This window comes from Odocoileus virginianus, chromosome 8, assembly GCF_023699985.2.
Source record: "Odocoileus virginianus isolate 20LAN1187 ecotype Illinois chromosome 8, Ovbor_1.2, whole genome shotgun sequence".
NCBI classification, from domain to species: domain Eukaryota; kingdom Metazoa; phylum Chordata; class Mammalia; order Artiodactyla; family Cervidae; genus Odocoileus; species Odocoileus virginianus.
The window spans coordinates 17,925,168-17,946,855 of NC_069681.1; the positions used below are offsets into that span (position 1 = coordinate 17,925,168).

The window sequence follows — 21,688 nt, forward strand, 5'->3', positions numbered from 1 at the left end:
GAGTATGTGGGCTGAGATTCCTTTGTCTAAACACATTTTTTTCCTAGGCTTCTTCACAAAATCATGAGGAAAATATGACTGACAGATTCCGAAGCCACACTACCTGGATTAGAATGACAGTCCTCTACTTATATGACCTGGGACGTCTCACTTGACCCCTCCATGCTGTATTTCCCACTTCAATAATACAGAGTTAATAACTGTCTAGAATGCTGTGAAGATTAAATTTATTATATATAAAGTGCTTAAACAGTATCTAGCACACAGTAAACATTTGCTTAAAGAAACTATAAGAAATGATAAGTAAGAAAATCATATATATTTACTGAAAGGCTTTTAAGATGCATTCCTTTGAAAAAACAATGGGGCACATAGAATAAGTTTTTCTTTTGTGTCTCATATAATAGAAGGTCTTATTCAGAAATACCTCTATTAAAAAAAATTAGTTGGGAGCACTTAGGTTTTACTGCTCTCACTAAATTTTAAGTGATTTAGTGGCTTAGTACTGGCGAAGGCAATGGTAACTTACTCCAGTACTCTTGCCTGGAAAATCCCATGGACGGAGGAGCCTGGTAGGCTGCAGTCCATGGGGTTGCTAATAGTTGGACATAACTGAGTGACTTCACTTTCACTTTTCACTTTCATGCATTGGAGAAGGAAATGGCAACCCACTCCAGTGTTCTTGCCTGGAGAATCCCAGGGGTGGGGGAGCCTGGTGGGCTGCCGTCTATGGGGTCGCACAGAGTCGGACACGACTGAAGCGACTTAGCAGCAGCAGCAGCAGTGGCTTAGTACAGAAAACCAGTGCGTTTATCAGAATATTGCATTTTACTATCTTACTCTTTTTTTATTCCTAAGCCATAGTCATTTGCTGTTTCTGTGTATGTTTGGGATATATGTAATGAGACTTATTTTCATTTATATAGAGGAATATTTATGATTTCTCTGATTTAAGGTTCATTGGGCTTCCCTGATAGCTCAGTTGGAAAAGAATCTGCCTGCAGTGCAGGAAACCCCCATTCTATTCCTGGGTCAAGGAGATCCACTGGAGAAGGGATAGGCTACCCACTTCAGCATTCTTGGGCTTCCCTTGTGGCTCAGCTGGTAAAGAATCCGCCTGCAATGCCGGAGACCTGGGTTCAATCCCTGGGTGGGGAAGATCCCCTGGAGAAGGGAAAGGCTACCCACTCTAGTATTCTGGCCTGGAGAATTCCATGAACTGTATAGTCCATGGGGGTTGCAAAGAGTCAGACACGACTGAGCAACTTTCACTTCACAAGGTTCATTGACACTTAAGACTCCTGGCATCTTCATGATGAAAGGGATACTTTGTATTATTGGCCATAACTACTGTGTAAGGTGGAATTGGAGCTAGCTTTTCCCATCAGACTGCCAGTCTCGTCTCTCCTGCCTCCTACCATCATACATGCTTTTCAAAGAATGTATAGTCCCAGAAATTTTCCAGGGAAAAAAAGAAAAATACCTTTACCACTAGTCCCAGTGTATATAGACTGTCCTGTCTTTGGCCAGCTGGACCGTGCAGAAGCCACCTGCATTCCTCCTACTCTCTGGGCTCTACTTTGTTCTGACTTACCCTACCCAGGAGGGTGGTGAGGAGTTGTGGAAGCAGGACGGGAACTTTGTGATAGCCTCCACACATCCTTTGGAAAGCTCCATTCAGGTTCACTGATCTCTGGATATGGCCTTAATTTTCCTCTTTGCTCTGTATCAGAGCTCTTCTTCCTAACTGAGGGGTTCAGTTAGTGGGATGGGCAGCTTTGACTTTTCCCTTAAAATAATGGGAAGCATGCATAGCCCAAGATTCTTTTATGTATTTCCTTTGCTAAACTGAAGACCTATTTATTTATTTATTTGTGGCTGTACTACTAGGCTCACAGGATCTTAGTTCACTGACCAAGGATCAAACCTGTGCCCTCTGCAGTGCAAGTAGAGTCCTAAGAACTGAACCACCAGGGAATTCCCTCAACACCTCTTCAAAATGTGACATTTGAATGGTTTGAAATTGATGTTTACTGATCATTTTACATGTAATTCATGTGCCATCAGAGGAAAAAGTACTCTCAAGTCAGAAAATCTTTGAAACCAGAGAACTTTTTTTTCTTTCTAGAGAAATCTGTTTGGCCTTTTTCTTTTTCTCTCTCCTAGTTAGGATACTTGGTTAACAAGAGAATCCTCTCTAAATACTGGAGTGGGTTGCCATTCCCTGTCTCCATGGGATCTTCCTGACCCAGGGATCGAACCTGGGTCTCCTGCACTTTCACTACTTCTACACTATTGCCAAACATGCTGGAAGCTACTAAACATGCCAGGAGAGCCAGGAGATCAGTAAAGAATGATCCCTAGCAAAGAACTGTCGTGGCTTTCTTACCAGTCAGTTACGTTGAATAGTGGCTGCACTGGAATGTTATGGTTGGTCTCACTATCTAGATCCCCCCTTGTTTGTAGGAGGAGAAAAACAAGGCTTTTCTGTCTTTTTAAATTTAATTTTCTACATAGATAATCCAGTCTCATGATTTAAAAACTTAAATAAAATAGAACACCTTAGAGAATACATACAAACAGAATTGTTTCACAGCAGCTCTGACCCTCCCAAGTAGGTACCCTAAGTAAAGCTCACCAGGCTCAAACTGAAAAAAAATGTATGGATGATAGGAAGTTATCATTGAAATCTAACAGTGGTAAATGTGTCTGAGAAATATTGCTGGGATTCGATCCCTTTATGAATCTGGTGATAGATGACTGTGTAGCAATAACAGCTCATGTGCAGCAAAATAACACTGAATTGGTGGTGATAGGAAATAGTTATTATCACCATGTTAGAAGCCTTGGAAAAACAATAAATAATGGTGTGTTCAGCAGAGAAATCAATTACTTACATAGATACCCTTTCCAAAGGATCTGTTTGACTATGATGTAAAATTCAGGTCATAACATATTCTTCATGTTAAACTTTTTGTTTTGTTTTAAAAATAATGTACTCTGCCCCTGTTCACCCTGCCCCCAATCCACCCTCTATAGTAAAATCATTTTTTATTACTTTTTGGTATATTCTTATAGTGTTTCTTTATGCAAATACAAGTAAGTGTAAGGATGTGTTCTTATTCCTACCCCTTACCTAAAAGATAACATGTTACATTCAGTGCCCTACACCTTGTGTTTTAAGTTAACAATATACTCTGGAGATCTTTCTGTTTGAGTACACAGAGCTCCTCATTTGTTTTTTGTTTATAGGTACATATGGTTTCAACGTGTGGCTGTCCCGAAGTTTAAATAATCCTCTTTAGATAGACATTTGGATTGCTTCCAGTCCTCTACTGTTGAAAACAATGTTCAGTAAATAATCTTATGTGGATACATATGCAGATATATCTGTCGAATACACTCCCAGATACTGGATTGTTGAATCAAAAGATACATGCATTTATAATAATGATAAATAGGAGTTTTTACTATTTTTCATTTCTACTGGCAAGGTGTAAGAATGTCAAAACAGGGCTTTCTGAATGAATTCCTACAATCAACAAAATTGTAATGAGCTATGATATTTTGCATACTAGTCAGAAAAAAAAAAGAAATAAAAATAAGTAAGATGTGTTGGAAACAGAATAGTATTCTAATGCTTCAAAGAACAATGTATCAGACTTTATGCTATATCTAACTTATGTGTTTGTCTATTTTTGTTAACAGCATAGTTGTTGCCCAAATCTTTCGGTACAGAATGTTTTTGTAGAAACACATGACAGAAGTTTTCCCTTGGTGGCGTTCTTCACCAACAGGTTTGAAAAAATTTTTAATATGATTAATTTTGAAATTGTGACTTTAAAAATAACAGTACAAAAATATTAAAATAAGATATATGCTATAGCCCCAACTCTCTGGTACCCTAGAATACTCAGTCATCCCAAAATGTTTAGAGGCGATAAAATTTTAAATAGTTGAAATTTTAATTCTTATTTCCTCTTAGAATTAATGTCCAAAAAGGCTAAGAATTGCAGGTCTCAGCCAGTTCAGTTCAGAGAGTAAATGATGCAGAATGCTACATCTTTTAAGTCAAAACTACCCACGGTTACCTCCCCAGGCCTCAGCACATTGCTGGGGCCCACTCTTTTTAAAAAAAACACACTTCTTCCCTTGTGGATATTGATGAGTTTCTTCTTATTTGGGATTTTAATAGATTTGAAATAAAACTCAAATGATTATCCTTAATAAAAGAACATTCCTAAGTAGTGGATGTTGGAGAGAGAAAACCATATTGTTGAGGAGGGTTAATGATGTTAATATGAAAATTGATTATAGTAAAATTTGGTTCATTCAAGATAATCTGTGATTATTTTTAAAATTTCTACTTTCCAGGTATGTGAAAGCGAGAACAGAACTAACATGGGATTATGGTTATGAAGCTGGGACTATGCCTGAGAAAGAAATCCTCTGCCAGTGTGGGGTTAACAAGTGCAGGAAAAAAATACTATAAATCTGGTTGATGCCTGCTCATGAGATCAGCTGATCAAGCTGAAACTAGGGCCGTGCAAAAGAATCCCCGCTGGTCAGTGGAATTAATTTACATTACGATCTGTCAAGAGAATTCCTCTCAGTTTACCCTTATTGGGAGAGTTTATTTGCATTACTTAGAAATGCTTGGAACAAAATAAGGACATTTTCATATGCATAGTCTATCTCTTTATTCTTACTGCTGTTCAACTATACATGAGTAGAATGAATGTGTATATTTTATATGAAATAGCACTATATAATTTGTAACTTATTTGTAAATTATATATTCAGAAGAACAAGTGTCACAATTGATTTCAGCACTTCTTGCTGTTTTTGTAATTATTATCTTTGACTTTCAGGGCCCACAGGGCCAAATTTCACCTCTTTACCTACAAAATTTATTTATGTTTAATTCCTGGCAAATAATTTACCATTGTGAGCCATAAGATGGGCATCAGAGCCTGAAGAATATTAATATTGTGCATATTACTTCCAAGTATTTTAAGTTAATTGGAGAAGCTCCATGAAATAGTGTCCTGTAAGTCCACTTGAATGAGAAAGAAGAGAAACTCTCCTAGGGGAAAGTTTTGGCACACTTTTTGAAATGAAACTTCTTTTCCACAGATTCTCTTCACTCCTTCTATACAAACACAGGAAAAGAGGGAATAGAAACTTGGAGGAGCTGAAATATTTTTGTTCTAGACAGAGTAGAACCGTAAGAAAAGGAAACTTAAGAGAATAGTCAGACGTGGCTTATTTATTGCCAGAAGAGATGGTGCTGGGTAAGAATTTCACTTAGAACAATTTTGTTGAAAAAGTCTGAAACAGACCATTGGACTTGCCTGGGCATGATGTGCAAATTATTTTCCTAGAGAAAAAGGGAAAGATTTACTCTGCTGTAGGTTTCCTGACCATGATCATGTAGTGGAAAGGGGGTGAAAGTCTCCGAGAGTTAAAACTAACTTTATCTGTAACTAAGATGTACATTTGGCTGTTAGGAAATTCTCCCCACCCTTGGAGCCAGCATGGGAATACTAGCTCAAAAAGGAGTAATTGAAGTAGTTCTGTTTTTTTTAGGGTTTATTTTTTTCTTTTTTCTCAGCTTGCTTCTGGGTTTAATTACCTTTGGTTACCTTTCAGACAATGGAGAAGGAAATGGCAACCCACTCCAGTATCTTGCCTGGAGAATCCCGTGTGTGGACAGGGGAGCCTGGTGGGCTGTAGTCCATGGGGTCGCACAGAGTCGGACACGACTGAAGCAACTTAGCATGCATGTATTGGAGAAGGAAATGGCAACCCACTCCAGTGCTCTTGCCTAGAGAATGCCAGGGACACAGGAGCCTGGGTGGGCTGCCATTTGTGGGGTCACACAGAGTCAGACATGACTGATGTGACTTAGCAGCAGCAGCAGCACCTTTTAAACAAGAATCTAAATTTGTACTGGATTTAATTTCTTAAAAATATTGAACTAAATAAAAATTTACCTTGAAGGTGGTTTAGAGAGTGGGAAACCAAAGAGCTAGGAAAGGGAGCAAGAAATTGTAACCCGACAGCCATAGACAAATGGGGAAAGCTGAGAAGTTCATTTATTCACAGTAAACATGCAGGAATTTTAGGCAATGCACTGAAATAAAGTGAAGACACTTGGAAAGTGTAGGAAATTTGTACAGAGAGCTGACATCTTGATCTTCTTCATCTGTACTGGTTCCCAGTTGTCATTTCCTGTCAGCATCTTAGAGATTCCCTTTGTCTTTCCAATGTCAGGTTTATTTCTAGTTAAATCCCCTTATTTCTCCTTTCATTGATTTACTGCCACATATGGGCATGGGGTCACAAAGAGTTGGACACAAGTGAGTAACTTTCACTTTATGGGTGAAGCACCATCCTCCAGTACCTTTTGAAAGGGAAAAAATGAGAGGTAAATGAGACTATATGTTTGAACATGTTCTTTTGCCCTTACACTTGATTGCTGTTTTGGCAGGACAGAGAGTTCATGAGTAGCTTTCATACCCAATTTTGAATATACCTGCTACATTCCAGTGTTGCTGCTTTGAAATCTGAAAATGTTCTCACCTCTGGCCTTCAGAGTGACTATTGGAAGTCAGAGGCCAATCTTTATCTTTTATATTCATGACCAGTCTTTCTCTCTCTTGAGCCTTACAGCAATCTCTTTGACCCAGTGTTCTATTCCCAGTAAAGGTCTATTATTATACCTCATACTAGGTGCTTGGTGGGATCTTTCAATTTGAAAACTTTGTTCTTCAGTTCAGAGAACTGAAGTGTTTCTTTAATGATACCTTATCTGTTCTCTCTTTCTCGAATTCCTGTTACCCAGACATAAGACCTCCAGGATTGGTTCTCTGATTTTCTTATCTTCTCTGTTAATTTCCAGCTTTGTCTTCTTGCTCTACTTTCTGGGAGATTTCCTCAATTTAATCTTCCAATTTGTCTGTTGTGGTGGGTTTTTTGGTTTCTTTATTTTTGGGGGGGGGAGGTGTCTCATTTTTTTATTTCTAGAGCTCTCTTTGAACGTTTTTTTTTTCTTCAATAGTATCCTATTTTTGGTTCATGATTGCAGTATCTTATCTCTTGGAAAATAATATTTATATAGTACATCACACACAGGCATTCGTGTCTATATTTTCTTCCTGAATATTCTGTGACCCACAAGGTTTCTGTTTTCTTTGTATGTTTCCTTTGGTCTTTGTCTTTCAGGATTTAGGCTTTCCTCAGTTAGCGACCTTGGCAGTCTGCTCCTCCTTGAGAGTGAAACACTGAAAAGCTGAGATTATGACCTGACAGTGGGAGAAGGGGCCCTTCACCTGCTTCACTTGGCCCAGCTGAGCTGTTCAATCTTTTATTCGGTCTCTTTAGGCCTTTCCTTTTGGCCTGGCAAGGAGTCAGTCTTACTGCTTGAAGGCAAAAAACTGCTGCCAGAGCCTGCCCTTTTCTCTTGTTTTGCTGCTCCACATACCTTCTTCTGTAATTCATGTGTGTTGGTCAAGACTAAGTTATCCTTTTTAACCCTGTTTCTCTTTTCTATCCCCAATTTGCCTCCTTTCCTCTCTTCAAAACCTGCTCAAAAAGCAAGACTTCCAGAAGTTTTTCCTTTGATTGCCTCAGCAAACCACCAGCTATTACATGTTTCTTTTTTACAGAGCAACTTATTTTGTAACTGCGACTTAATCACCCGCGTCTGTGTTCTTTTGTGTATTTGTTCCGTGCGCCAGAAACCTCATCTTGTATGGTGCTGTGTACCCTATGGGTGCTAAATAAAGGCTTACCACTGGAAACTGGCATTGCACTCAGTTAATACTTGGGGGGGGGGGGTGGAGTGTTATTAATTTTGATTGTGCCGCATGGCATGTGGGATTTCAGTTCCCCAAGTGAAGGAGGAAACAGAACAGAACCTATCTTGAATACCGGACTCCATCTTGGGCCGGACTGTGGACTTTGAGCTATATGCACAGTATCTATGGAAACGACATACCGATTGGAAAACCAGGCCGCCTGGATGGAAGAGCCCCAGGGTTCTCCATTCCTAAAAGAATACCCTATTATCTGTGTAACGGAATAGAATCATACATTCTATTATGCTTATTGGGGTATGACCACAAGCATATCGATAATTGTCCACTGTTAGCTACCTAGGCTTAAGGCTTATGAATCACGGGTTAACTTTGATTGTATCTTTCTTTTTCGTTTGTTAAGACTAGTTTCACGGGATTTTCAGGAAATGGGTTTGGACACGTACGCTTAGGGTATATAAGGTTTTCACAAAAACTGGTCGAGGTCCTTGACTAAGGAGAATGTGCCTTGGGCCCACCAGTGTAATAAACTACACTCCACTATCTGCATTGTCCTTCTGAGTGAGTTTGTTTCCCGAAAGGCGTGGCTACAACATTTGGTGCATTGGCCGGGAAACTCCTCACTTCGAGGAGACAAGTCCCATTTGGGACTACTCCGAGGCCTTGTGACTTGAATCTTCTAGAGGGGGCAAGGCACCTTGCCTTCTGGAAGGATTCTGCTTCTCAATGCCCAGACCTTTCACGTTAGCAGGTAGTGGATGGCAGCAGGGGAACTGAGTGCTCAGGTGAGGAAGAACCCACCCAACAGGGTGGAAGAGGGGGCCTGATCATCCCCCTGGGAGGGACTAGAAGGGGCACAGACCCACAGGAGCCTGGAATAGGCAAGTGGTGATTGCTTGGTACACAGGTCAACGAGCGTGCTAGCGTTTAGGAAAGAAATTTGTGAAGGTTGTTTAGGAGGTGTGTCCACACCGTCTCAGGGAAAATTATTACCAGCGGTTGCCAGGAGATTTTTAGGATAGAAAACGTCCTTGTGTGTTCGTATTATGCCCTCCCCCAGGAGGTATCCCATCTGCTGTGAAATTCTTGACCTCCCTTGAAATTGTTAGGCTAGAAGGAGGGGGATATATATAAGTGAGTATGAATTGGCTTTTCCAGAGACGGCCTGGGACATGGGATATTTAACCCATCTGTGTTTTCATCCGCACCTGATCAAGCCCACCAAGACAGAACGGACTTTAAGGAAAAAACAGTCTTGGGCCACGTGGTGTTCTGGTTCGGCTGTGCTGTGCCGACCTGCAGGTGAAGACACGCCAATCCCCCTCCTCCTTCTGGAATGAGGCAGGATTTGGACGAGGATGACCTGCCCCTCCCCTATACTGCATGACGATGCGCCCGCCGGCCCAGTGCTCCACCAAGACCTGAGGCCGCCGTAATGCCGATTGAAGGCCAGATGACGTTCCTGCAGCTGCTGCTGCTCCTCCACCAGCTCTCCTGGAGGTCGTGGAGCCACCACCTCGGCGGGCTCCGATCCCAGTGGCAGAAGCCTCTGGCCAACGCTTCCAGGATCTGGCTCTGGCCGAACAGCCCAATCTATACCCGCCTCTCCCGGTGAGTACTGACAAGAAGGGGAGGGAGACGTTGGAATTAAGCAGAGACTGCGCTCTGCCAGAGAGCTGGAGGGAACAAAAGAGAACAGACAAGAGACTTACAGTGCAAGCTGCTGCTCTGGGAGAGTCTATCTCGGGCCCTCCGGAAAACCTCCTCTGCCCCAGGGACAGGACAGTCCTTCAAGCGGTCCCAACGGAGGCCCCAGGCCCCATTACAGCCAAACCAGTTGCCCGGTGCCCAGCTTTTGGCCACTGGAAGAATGAATGCCCTAAGGCAAGGAAAGAAGAGTAAGTTCCTGCAGTTGTGGGGCTTACTGACTTGGAAATTAACTAGAGCTGCCAGGGCTCAGAGATATCAGGTCCCCTAGAGCCCATGGTAACCTTAAAAGTGGGGGACCAAAACATTGACTTCATGTTGGATACAGGAGCAGAACTGTCGGTAGTAACAAAACCTGTGGCACCACTGTCCAAAAAGACAACCGCGGTATTGGGAGAAGAGATAAATCATTTTGCCAGCCCAGAAAATGTCAGAATGTCAGAAGCGGGGGGGGGAACCAAGTGATTCATGAATTCCTCTACATTCCTGAGTGCCCAGTACCCCTGTTGGGAAGAGACTTGCTCTCCAAACTAGGAGCACAAGTGACTTTCTCCCCTGAGGAGAGGCCCACCTTCTGGATGGGCATTATGATTTATTTGCTCTCTCTCTCTCTCTCAATACCACCCCAAGATGAGTGGAAGTTGCATGAGCCTCCGAAAGAAGAACTGGGTGGACCGGAAGAGATGAGAGAGAGCTAACTCATTCCCTGAGGTCTGGGTGGAAGACAACCCCCCTCCCTCCAGGCTGACTAAACATCAAGCCGCAGTGATAACAGAACTCAAACCAGGCACCATCCTGGTTAGAAAGCGCCAGTACCCGCTACCGATAGAGGCCCCGGGCCAGCATACTACCCCACATCAATAGATTAAAACAAGCGGACATTCTGGTAGAGTGCCAGTCAGCTTGGAATACGCCAATCCTGCCAGTCAAAAAGGAAGAAGGACAGTACTATAGGCCTGTACAAGATCTCAGGCTAGTCAACCAGGTTACTGTGACTTTACACCCCACTGTTCCAAACCCCTATACCTTACTTAGCCTCCTCCCACCGAGGACTAAAGTTGATACTTGCCTAGATCTCCAGGATGCCTTCTTCTGCATACACCTCGCCCCAGCATCACAGCCCATCTTTGCCTTTGAATGGGAAGATCCAGTTGGGGGCACCAAACAACAGCTCACCTGGACCCCCCACAAGGGTTTAAGAACTCTTCAGCCAAAAAAAAAGTAAAAAAAAACAAAAAAAAACAAAAAAAGAAGAACTCCCCAGCCATCTTTGGGGAAGCCTTGACTTCTGACCTGGACTCATTCCATCCGGAAGAGTATGGATGTTGGCTCCTACAATACAGGGATGACCTGCTGCTGGCTGCCGAGACCAAGCAAAAATGCTGGAAAGAGACAAAAGCACTGCTCCAGCTGCTGATGGAAGCAGGTTACCAGGTGTTGAAGAAGAAGACACAGATCTACAAAGAGGAGGTAAGGTATCTGGGATTTGTTTTAAAGAAGGACACAACGTTCCAGACCCTATTGGGTCCTATATACTGATGGCACTAGCCTGATAAAACAAGGATAATGGCTGTCAGGTTAGCCAAAGCAGAAGGGGCCATTAAGACTAAAAAAAAGAAAAATGGTAAAAATTGCCAAGTGGCAAATTGTTGGTACTGGAGGAGCTGGCACACACTCTGGTAAGCCAGACACACCAAGCGACCCACCTAGGCCATGCTGTCTGCTCACAGGTTAATGCTGCCTCTCGGCACAGACAAAAACCTCCGGGTATTCAGCTGAAAGGCACGCTGCCCTTTGAATACCTGGGAGTGGACTTCACTGAAATGAAACCTCAGTGACATTACCATTACCTGCTCGTCATGGTATGTACGTTCTCCGGATGGGTAGAAGTTTTTCCTACCTGGGCTGAAACAGCATCAAAAATAGCCCGGTGCCTGCTTAGAAAAATAGTTCCCAGATTTGGATTTCCTACCAGAGTTAGATCAGACAATGGCGCAGCTTTTGTAGCTGATTTAGTAAACTGCACACTGCATATAGGCCTAGAGTTCAGAAATGGTGGAATGAACCAACCGAACACTTAAAGAGACTCTCCGAGTAGATCATAGAGACTGACTGCTCCTGTGTGCTTCCGATGACTCTGCTGAGACTCAGGATGACCCCACAGTCCCAAGGCTGTTCTCCATACTAAATTGTGTATGGGAGGCTTCCTCCCATAATAAAACAGCTGTCAACAAATTTACTTCAGGTAAAGGGGGATAGGATTTCACAGCAGATGGAAATGGGTAAGGTAATAAATCGGGTGACTAAGTTTGTACAAGAAAGGGTGCCGTCCCCCCTTGGGAAACAGATTCATGAGTTTATGCTTGGTGACCAAGTATGGGTCAAAGATTAGAAACATGATTTACTAGCCCCTCGGTGGAAGGGCCCTTATACTGTTATTCTAACTACCCCTACTGCAGTTAAAGTTGCAGGTATTACCCCTTGGATCCATCATACGAGGGTGAAGAGAACATACCACGCAGACCCAGAAAACGCTGAGTAGACTGCACAGAGGGACCCTGCTGACCCTCGAGAGACTAAGGCCATCCTGAAAAAGAAAAAAAAAAAAAAAAAGATCCCGGACGAGCGCTTGAAGATGAAGCTGCTTGAAGTTGATTACTCCTGCTGCTTCATCTCATCAACGTACACAGTTCTATGCCAATTTCATAATACCTCCAACTGTTGGGTGTGTGGGGCTATGCCTCTGTCTGTGATGGATGGACTTCCCTGGCAGCTGTCACCGCTCTGCCAAGATTTTAAACCACTCTGCTCTTTTCTGGGACACAATCATAATCTCTCCCTGCTCTCTTGGTGTAAGCCAGACCTACAGTCAATAGACTCAGGTCATGGGGTTACATATTATGTAAACACCAGTTTCATAAAAGTAACAAAAGTGGTAATTCAAATTAAAATGGTTTTGGACATGCTCACAGCTGTTCAAAGAGGGACCTATGCTATAATTAAGGTTAAATGTTGTGTATATATTCCTGATTTATCTGACAATGTATCAGCTACTTTAGATGTCATAAAAAACCAGGTAAATATGGGACACTGTAAAAGCAGTGCTAAGGGGAAGGTTCATAGCATTACAGGCTTACCTCAAGAAACAAGAAAAAAGTCAAATAAATAACCTAACTCTACACCTAAAGCAATTAGAGAAGGAAGAAATGAAGAACCCCAGGGTTAGTAGAAGGAAAGAAATCTTTAAAATTAGGGCAGAAATAAATGCAAAAGAAACTAAAGAAACCATAGCAAAAATCAATAAAGCTAAAAGCTGGTTTTTCGAAAAAATAAACAAAATTGACAAACCATTAGCAAGACTCATTAAGAAACAAAGACAGAAGAACCAAATTAACAAAATTAGAAATGAAAATGGAGAGATCACAACAGACAACACTGAAATACAAAGGATCATAAGAGACTACTACCAGCAGCTCTATGCCAATAAAATGGACAACTTGGAAGAAATGGACAAATTCTTAGAAAAGTATAACTTTCCAAAACTGAACCAGAAAGAAATAGAAGATCTTAACAGACCCATCACAAGCAAGGAAATTGAAACTGTAATCAGAAATCCTCCAGCAAACAAAAGCCCAGGACCAGATGGCTTCACAGCTGAATTCTACCAAAAATTTAGAGAAGAGCTAACACCTATCTTACTCAAACTCTTCCAGAAAATTGCAGAAGAAGGTAAACTTCCAAACTCATTCTATGAGGCCACCATCACCCTAATTCCAAAACCAGACAAAGATGCCACAAAAAAAGAAAACTACAGGCCAATATCACTGATGAACATAGATGCAAAAATCCTTAACAAAATTCTAGCAAACAGAATCCAACAACATATTAAAAAAATCATACACCATGACCAAGTGGGCTTTATCCCAGGAATGCAAGGATTCTTTAATATCCGCAAATCAATCAATGTGATACACCACATTAACAAATTGAAAGATAAAAACCATATGATTATCTCAATAGATGCAGAGAAAGCCTTTGACAAAATTCAACACCCATTTATGATTAAAACTCTCCAGAAAGCAGGAATAGAAGGAACATACCTCAACATAATAAAAGCTATACATGACAAACCCACAGCAAGCATCACCCTCAATGGTGAAAAATTGAAAGCATTTCCCCTGAAATCAGGAACAAGACAAGGGTGCCCACTCTCACCACTACTATTCAACATAGTTTTGGAAGTTTTGGCCACAGCAATCAGAGCAGAAAAAGAAGTAAAAGGAATCCAGATAGGAAAAGAAGAAGTGAAACTCTCGCTGTTTGCAGATGACATGATCCTCTACATGGAAAACCCTAAAGACTCTACCAGAAAATTACTAGAGCTAATCAACAAATATAGTAAAGTTGCAGGGTATAAAATTAACACACAGAAATCCCTTGCATTCCTATACACTAACAACGAGAAAACAGAAAGAGAAATTAAGGAAACAATACCATTCACCATTGCAACAAACAGAATAAAATACTTAGGAGTATATTTACCTAAAGAAACAAAAGACTTATACATAGAAAACTATAAAACACTGATGAAAGAAATCAAAGAGGACACAAACAGATGGAGAAATATACTGTGTTCATGGATTGGAAGAATCAATATTGTCAAAATGGCTATACTACCCAAAGCAATCTATAGATTCAATGCAATCCCTATCAAGCTACCAACGGTATTTTTCACAGAACTAGAACAAATAATTTCGCAATTTGTATGGAAATACAAAAAACCTCGAATAGCCAAAGTAATCTTGAGAAAGAAGAATGGAACTGGAGGAATCAACCTGCCTGACTTCAGACTCTACTACAAAGACACAGTCATCAAGACAGTATGATACTGGTACAAAGACAGAAACATAGATCAATGGAACAGAATAGAAAGCACAGAGATAAATCCACGACCTATGGTTACCTTATCTTCGACAAAAGAGGCAAGGATATACAATGGAAAAAAGACAACCTCTTTAACAAGTGGTGCTGGGAAAACTGGTCAACCACCTGTAAAAGAATGAAACTAGAACACTTTCTAACACCATACACAAAAATAAACTCAAATGGATTAAAGATCTAAATGTAAGACCAGAAACTATAAAACTCCTAGAGCAGAACATAGGCAAAACACTCTCTGACATGAATCACAGCAGGATCCTCTATGACCCACTTCCCAGAATATTGGAAATAAAAGCAAAACTAAACAAATGGGACCTAATGAAACTTAAAAGCTTTTGCACAACAAAGGAAACTATAAGCAAGGTGAAAAGACAACCCTCAGATTGGGAGAAAATATTAGCAAATGAAGCAACAAAGGATTAATCCCAAAAATATACAAGCAACTCCTGAAGCTTAATTCCAGAAAAATAAATGACCCAATCAAAAAATGGGCCAAAGAACTAAACAGACATTTCTCCAAAGAAGACATACAGATGGCTAACAAACACATGAAAAGATGCTCAACATCACTCATTATCAGAGAAATGCAAATCAAAACCACAATGAGGTACCATTACACGCCAGTCAGGATGGCTGCTATCCAAAAGTCTACAAGCAATAAATGCTGGAGAGGGTGTGGAGAAAAGGGAACCCTCTTACACTGTTGGTGGGAATGCAAACTAGTACAGCCACTATGGAGAACAGTGTGGAGATTTCTTAAAAAACTGGAAATAGAACTGCCATATGACCCAGCAATACCACTTCCGGGCATACACACTGAGGAAACCAGATCTGAAAGAGACACATGCACCCCAATGTTCATCGCAGCACTGTTTATAATAGCCAGGACATGGAAGCAACCTAGATGCCCATCAGCAGACGAATGGATAAGGAAGCTGTGGTACATATACACCATGGAATATTACTCAGCCATTAAAAAGAATTCATCTGAATCAGTTCTAATGAGATGGATGAAACTGGAGCCCATTATACAGAGTGAAATAAGCCAGAAAGATAAAGACCATTACAGCATACTAACACATATGTATGGAATTTAGAAAGATGGTAATGATAACCCTATATGCAAAACAGAAAAAGAGACACAGATGTACAGAACAGACTTTTGGACTCTGTGGGAGATGGTGAGGGTGGGATGTTTCGAGAGAACAGCATGTATATTATCTAGGGTGAAACAGATCACCAGCCCAGGCTGGATGCATGAGACAAGTGCTCGGGCCTGGTGCACTGGGAAGACCCAGAGGAATTGGGTGGAGAGGGAGGTGGGAGGGGGTATCGGGATGGGGAATACATGTATATCCATGGCTGATTCATGTCAATGTATGACAAAACCCACTGCAATGTTGTGAAGTAATTAGCCTCCAACTAATAAAGATAAATGAAAAAAAAAAAAAAAACAGGTTAAAACAATGTCAAATGCTAGACTTTGGTACTATCTTGGGCAAAGGGTGATTGGTGGAAAAATTAATTTACCATTGTTACAGTTGCCTTGATAGCTCTGTTCTGAGACCTTGCATTTTACAATGTATTATAAGCTATGTAACCCAAAGGTTGGTGTCATTCTGCCAAATTGGCGGTCAGAGAGCCAGGGTGCAATATGAATGATGCTCATACTATGAGTTAAGAGCATCAAGAGCGGGGAATGAAGGAGGAAACAGAACAGGCTCTATCTTGAAAACAGGACTCCATCTTGGGCCGGACTGTGGACTTTGAGGTATATGCCCACTATCTGTGGAAACGACATACCAACTGGAAAACCAGGGCCCCAGAAGGAAGAGCCCCGGGGCTCTCCATCGCCTATGGTTAACTGTGACTATATTTTTCTTTTATCTTTGTTCAGACTAGTTTCAGGGGATTTGGGGGAAATGGAAGTTTGGACACGTACGCTTAGGGTATACAAGGTTTTCACAAAAAGTGGTCGGGATCCTTGGCTAAGAGGAGACTCTGCCTTGGGCCCACCGGTGTAATAAACTGCACTCCACTATCTGCACTGTCCTTCTGAGTGAGTTTGTTTCCTGGAACCCGTGGCTACAACACAACCAGGACTGAATCCGGGCCCCCTGCAATGGAAGTGTGGAGTCTCAATCACTGGACCAGCAGGGAAGCCCACGTGACGACAGCTTTTGAGGCTTTTGAAAATAAGGGGTAATCCCTCAGGAAGACCCATTACTTATCAGCCGAGTCCAGGGGCTTCGGCCACCTTTCCTCCGACCACGGATAAGTGGGCACAGGGTGGGGAGCGCCTGGCGTGATTCATTTTTTTTTTTTTAAAGCAGTTCGAATTCAGAAGCCCCGAGCTCCCGTTTGAGAAGCCGTCTGCAAAGCCTCCGTAGGCTTCCCGGCAGGGGAAATCCATCATCTAGATTTCGCCAAAGCGGACTTCCGGCGGCGGGGACGCAGCGCGCAGACATGGACCCGGCGGGGCCTTCCGCGCCCGAGTCGACCAGCTGGTCCGAGGCCCAGGCCGGGCGGGACACAGTCCCGCTCCCGACCGGTGAGTACCGCGCCGGGGGCGGTCGGGTGGGGCTCGGTGGGGGCCCAGGGCCGCTCTCCGGTCGCCGCCTTAACGGGCGTCGCCGGCCCCGCCTCCGAGAACGCGCTGAAGTCTTTGCCCCGCGGCCCCGGGGCGTCCAGCGCTAGCGGCCCCGCGCCCAGACCACTACCCGGGGCCTCTCAGAGGGGCGAGTTTGCCCCCGTTTACCGTGTGCCGTGCCTCCCCCACTGCAGATGGGACAGCCCATAGCAGCGGTCCTACGGCGCTAGGATTGCAACCAACTGGGGAAAACGAAAGAAACGCCTGTGGGTTTCCTTTCCCGGCGCGGCTCCACCCGCTTCTAAAACAATGCGATCGGAGAAGTGCCCCGGGGAGGGGGGAGCTAGGCTGGAGGTGGACCCCCTTTGAAGAGAACTGGTCAGTTGGGTCTCAGGATCAGTTGTTTAGTCGCTAAATCGCGTCCGACTCTTTGTGACCCCGTGGACTGTAGCCCGCCAGGCTCCTCTGTCTAAGGGATTCCCCAGCAGGAATACTAGAATGGGTAGCCATGCCCTCCTCCAGGGGAGCTTCTGGACTCAGGGATCGAACCCCGGTCTCCTGCACTGGCAGGCGGATTTGTTTTTTCTTTAACCTCTGAGCCACTGGAGAAGCCGGGCGGGGAGGGGGGTGGGGGCGGGGTGGCCGGGTTTAAGGAAGCAGTTTGGAAACTTTCCACAGAGAATGAAACGTTTTGGAACCACGCCCTCCTTTCCATTTAGTAGTTCAAGTCTGTGGCCCTGTCTTTAGGCGAGACAGCAGCCTCTTGAGGGGGCACCTTTCTTGCCGTTCAGCAGGTGTGGATCTTCTAGCCCGTGTAGGCCTTCTTCCCGGTGCAGGCTCAGGACCAGGTGCCAGAATACAGAGATGAGCTGGGCAGACCCTGCCCTAGAGAATCAAATAGACAGCTCGTGTGTGAGCTGCTGAGAACCACAGAGGCGCTAATGAGGGGCTCCTTCAGCTCAGCCTGGTGTTCAGGGACACCCTGTCTTCGTTTTAAAAGGCAAGAGTCAAGTCACCCAGGGGTAGAAAGGTTGAAAGGGCAGTCCAGAGATGAAGACTCGAATAAAGGCGCCGGCCACAAAACATCAAATGGCAGCCACAAGGGAAGCAACATGCTGACTGTTTCACTTTAGCCAGCGAGCGTTTAGCTAGGGGGCTTCCCTGGTGGCTCAAATGGTAAAGACTCTTTCAGCAATGCAGGAGACCTGGGTTTGATCCCTGGTTGGGAAGATCCCCTGGAGAAGGGAATGGCTACCCACTCCAGTATTCTTGCCTGGAGAATTCCTTAGACAGAGGAGCTTGGTGGGCTACATACAGTCCATGAGGTCGCAAAGAGTTTGGACACAGCCGAGCGACTTAACACTAGCACTAGTGATCATACAGAATGCAAGATAAGTTACTGGAGATGAGGTTGCTTCTGGACCTTTTCCCCAAACTCCAGACTCCTATAACCATTTTAATCAATGCCTGGAACGATCTCAAACTCCCGTTTGCCTGCGCACACCCGCATTCTCCAAAGCTGCCTAACCACTAGCAGCCTTTCCCATTCCATTCACCCAGGTGCTCAGACCAAAACCCTAGTGTCATGCTCGGTGCCGCTCTCTCCTCCTTACCGCCCGTCTCACGTGTCAGTCAGACTAGTCAGTTCTGTCTCCAAAATTTATCTCGAGCCTGACCTCTTCTTGCCACTTCTATCACTACCATCCAAGCCACCATCATCTCAGGCCTAGACTGTGGGTTTCCTGACTTCCACTCTAGCCTCTCATACAGACAGGACTGTACAGTAGCCAAAAGGACCTTATAAAACAAAAAGCAAATGTGATTCTCCTACTCAAAGCCCTCTAGTAGTCTCATTGCTTTCAGAATAATCTTACTGTGGCTGCTGTGTACCCCATGTCCTGACCCGATCCAGTCCCTACCCATCTTGATGACTGCCACCCCTCATTGCCTTGTGAGTCCTCTAAACTCCCACCATATTCAAATCTCTGCTCAGAGGTAACCTCCACAGACAGCCTTGCCTGCCCACCCTGTTTGGAAGAGCCCTCCCCCGACCCCCATCAATCTCACCCTCCTCCCCTTGCTGGGTTTTTCTTCATAGCACTTACTACTACCTTAAAATAATATATGTTTGAGGGTCTGTCTCTACTACTAGGATGTAAGTTTCATGAGTGTTGAAATTCACATCTTATTCCCTGCTTTATTTCTAGTGCCTAAAAGGATACATAATAGATGCTCATCACATATTGAAGAAACCAGTCAGTCTGCATGTAAAGAGCTTGGCTTCTATTCTTCAGGTGATAGAGAAGGGTCTTTAGCAGGAGAGAGACAGGGACAGTGGACATTTTAGATAGCTCACTCTGGCAGCAATGTGAAGAAGGAAGTGGAGGCGTGACAAGGGAAAGCAGGAGGAGGGAGATGAGATTATCAGAATGGACAAGATAAAAGACAGTGAGGGCAAGGCAGTCCACTTTTCCACACCACTGCCAGAACTCACCCTCCGGTGCACATGTGCCTACACAGATCAGGTCATGGTAGTACCATTCAGTTCAGTTCAGTCGCTCAGTCGTGTCTGACTCTTCGAGACCCCATGAACTGCAACACGCCAGGCCTCCCTGTCCATCACCAACTCCCGGTTTACTCAAACTCATGCCCATCAAGTTGGTGATGCCATCCAGCCATCTCATCCTCTGTCATCCCCTTCTCCTCCTGCCCCTAATCCCTCCCAGCATCAGTTCCATTAGGACCTGTTGGCTACCAAGAGTACAAAATCAACCTGATACCATTTAAGCAAAGGGGATGCTTGTTAAGTGGAAAGCAGGGAGACCAGACTCATCCCAGGAGCATGGATGCTGTTGCGTTTTCCAGAAAGAGCCAGGAACCAGGGCCTGAAAAGTCTACATAAAGCTCGACCGCACTCAGCATGTCTGCTTTGTTCTTCTCTTTCTTTGGTCCAGTTTTCCTGCTAATGGGATAGAAGATGGCCACCCTCACAGCTTCTCAGGTTTTTACATCTCCTTCTTCAAGAAACCAGCCCAGTCTGAACTAAAATCTTCTATTCTGAATTCTGTATATCTGGGACGGGCAGGTAGGTCCTCTAGGACTGTCAGCTGTGCGTAGGGAAAGAGTCACATAGTACAGACATGTCTGCTGGGGGTCATTCCTGTGTGCGATGATGAGCCTGGATAAATCAGGAAATAGGAAGAAAATAGTGAATTAACCCAGTAGAAAAATGGGCTAAGGATGTCAGTGCCAGAGAAGAAATGCAAATGCCACCTTGTGATATCCTATATTCATAATTAGAGATGATGATTCATTTCCTCTGCACTTTGTATTCTTTTTTGACTCAGTCATCTAACTTTCTGTCCCAGCTGTACCTTTATAATATGTTTTAAAATCAGACACTCTCATTTTTTCCCAAGTTTTGTTCACTACCCATAATCATTTATTCTTCCAAATAATATATTTTTCAACTTCTTTAAAATAACCTTCTTGAGATTTAATTTGAAATGGCATTAAATCTAAAACTTATGCCAACCAAAGAAAAACACAACCTAAACATTGCAAGTTTTGTTTCATGTTGGGACCTTACTCAGGACTGTAGCCTGGGAGCCAGACTCTGAGGAACTGCTTTGAAGAGATGAGGGAGGAGCCAGGATATATAGTTTTTGTTGAAAAAAAACATGTGGTTGAACATCAGAAGACTACTGCTAATAACGAAATCTCAAGTTAATGATTTTAGAGCTTTTCTAAGTATGGGAAGATGCAAGAATCTGGGCTCATGGAAATTATTCCTTAGAAATGCATCGTAAGTATTTAGAGCAAGTACTCTGTTTTCACCATCCTGAATTCCCCTGAGGGCACACCGTTATTGGGGGGTGGGGGTTGCTGCAGTGGCTGACGGCTTGATGGCAGGCAGCATGTTTTTGTCTGCCCGTATTTGAGATAGAACAGACAGCATTATGACATCCAGCCTTCTGTCCAGGTGCACCGTATTTCTCTGGTACTGAAATAGAACCTAAAACAACTCTTTCATCATGTTATTCCCCTCCTCAAAAATCCTTCCTGGCAGCCTTTCACCATCTATTCCTCAAATTCTTTTCCAGCTTCCTTTGCACGAACTCTCCTCTTCAGTCCCGCTGATCGGCTGTCTCCCAGTCAAACCTCTTGGCCTCTTCCTCCATCTGTGCTTCTGTCCGCGACGTCCCTCCCGCCTTGACTCTCCTTTCCATCTCCAGGTTGTACCGGCTCAAATCCGTGTCCTTGACAGTACCCCATCCCACAGGGAGCACTTCCTCGTCTGCCCGTAGCATGTATTTTATTTCCTACTCAGCAGTTACATTACTCTGTGCTGTGTATTCTGTTGTTTTACTTTCCTAGTTGCTATTTCGTCTCCTTGTTTACCTTGTAAGCTTCTTGCAGGGAACAGTTCTGCCTCATGTTTCTTTTACATCCCCTGTTCTACCTTCTTCCATCTGTACCATATCTTCCATATGGTAGCCACGATCTACCTATGCCTCTTGAGCACCGAAAATGTGGATTGTCCAGTTGAGACGTGCAGTAAGCCCTAAACACACTGGACTTCAAAACTCAGTACAAAGGATGAATTCATTGTTTTATTGATTAAATGTTG

At 43.5% G+C, this 21,688-nt stretch overlaps 1 protein-coding gene and 1 pseudogene across 16 annotated transcripts in view; both read left to right on the forward strand.

Annotated features, from left to right (window-relative positions):
• The window catches only part of SETDB2 (SET domain bifurcated histone lysine methyltransferase 2), a 103,865-nt gene that overhangs the window by 33,300 nt on the left and 48,877 nt on the right, over positions 1-21,688 (forward strand). For 14 of the 16 annotated variants that reach the window (XR_011488999.1, XR_011489000.1, XM_070471262.1 and 11 more), the window contains 2 exons: positions 3,709-3,797; positions 16,799-17,019. Coding sequence is in view for 13 of the 16 variants with exons in the window: in XM_070471262.1 (XP_070327363.1) it covers positions 3,709-3,797; positions 16,799-17,019 (310 nt within the window). In the remaining 3 variants the exon portion in view is untranslated. Of the gene's footprint in view, positions 1-3,708; positions 3,798-4,374; positions 7,806-16,798; positions 17,020-20,012; positions 20,144-21,688 lie in introns of those variants that run through there. The other 2 variants (XR_011489001.1, XM_020904012.2) reach the window with 2 other exon arrangements.
• On the forward strand, positions 5-3,700 carry LOC139036288 (small nuclear ribonucleoprotein G pseudogene; annotated as a pseudogene).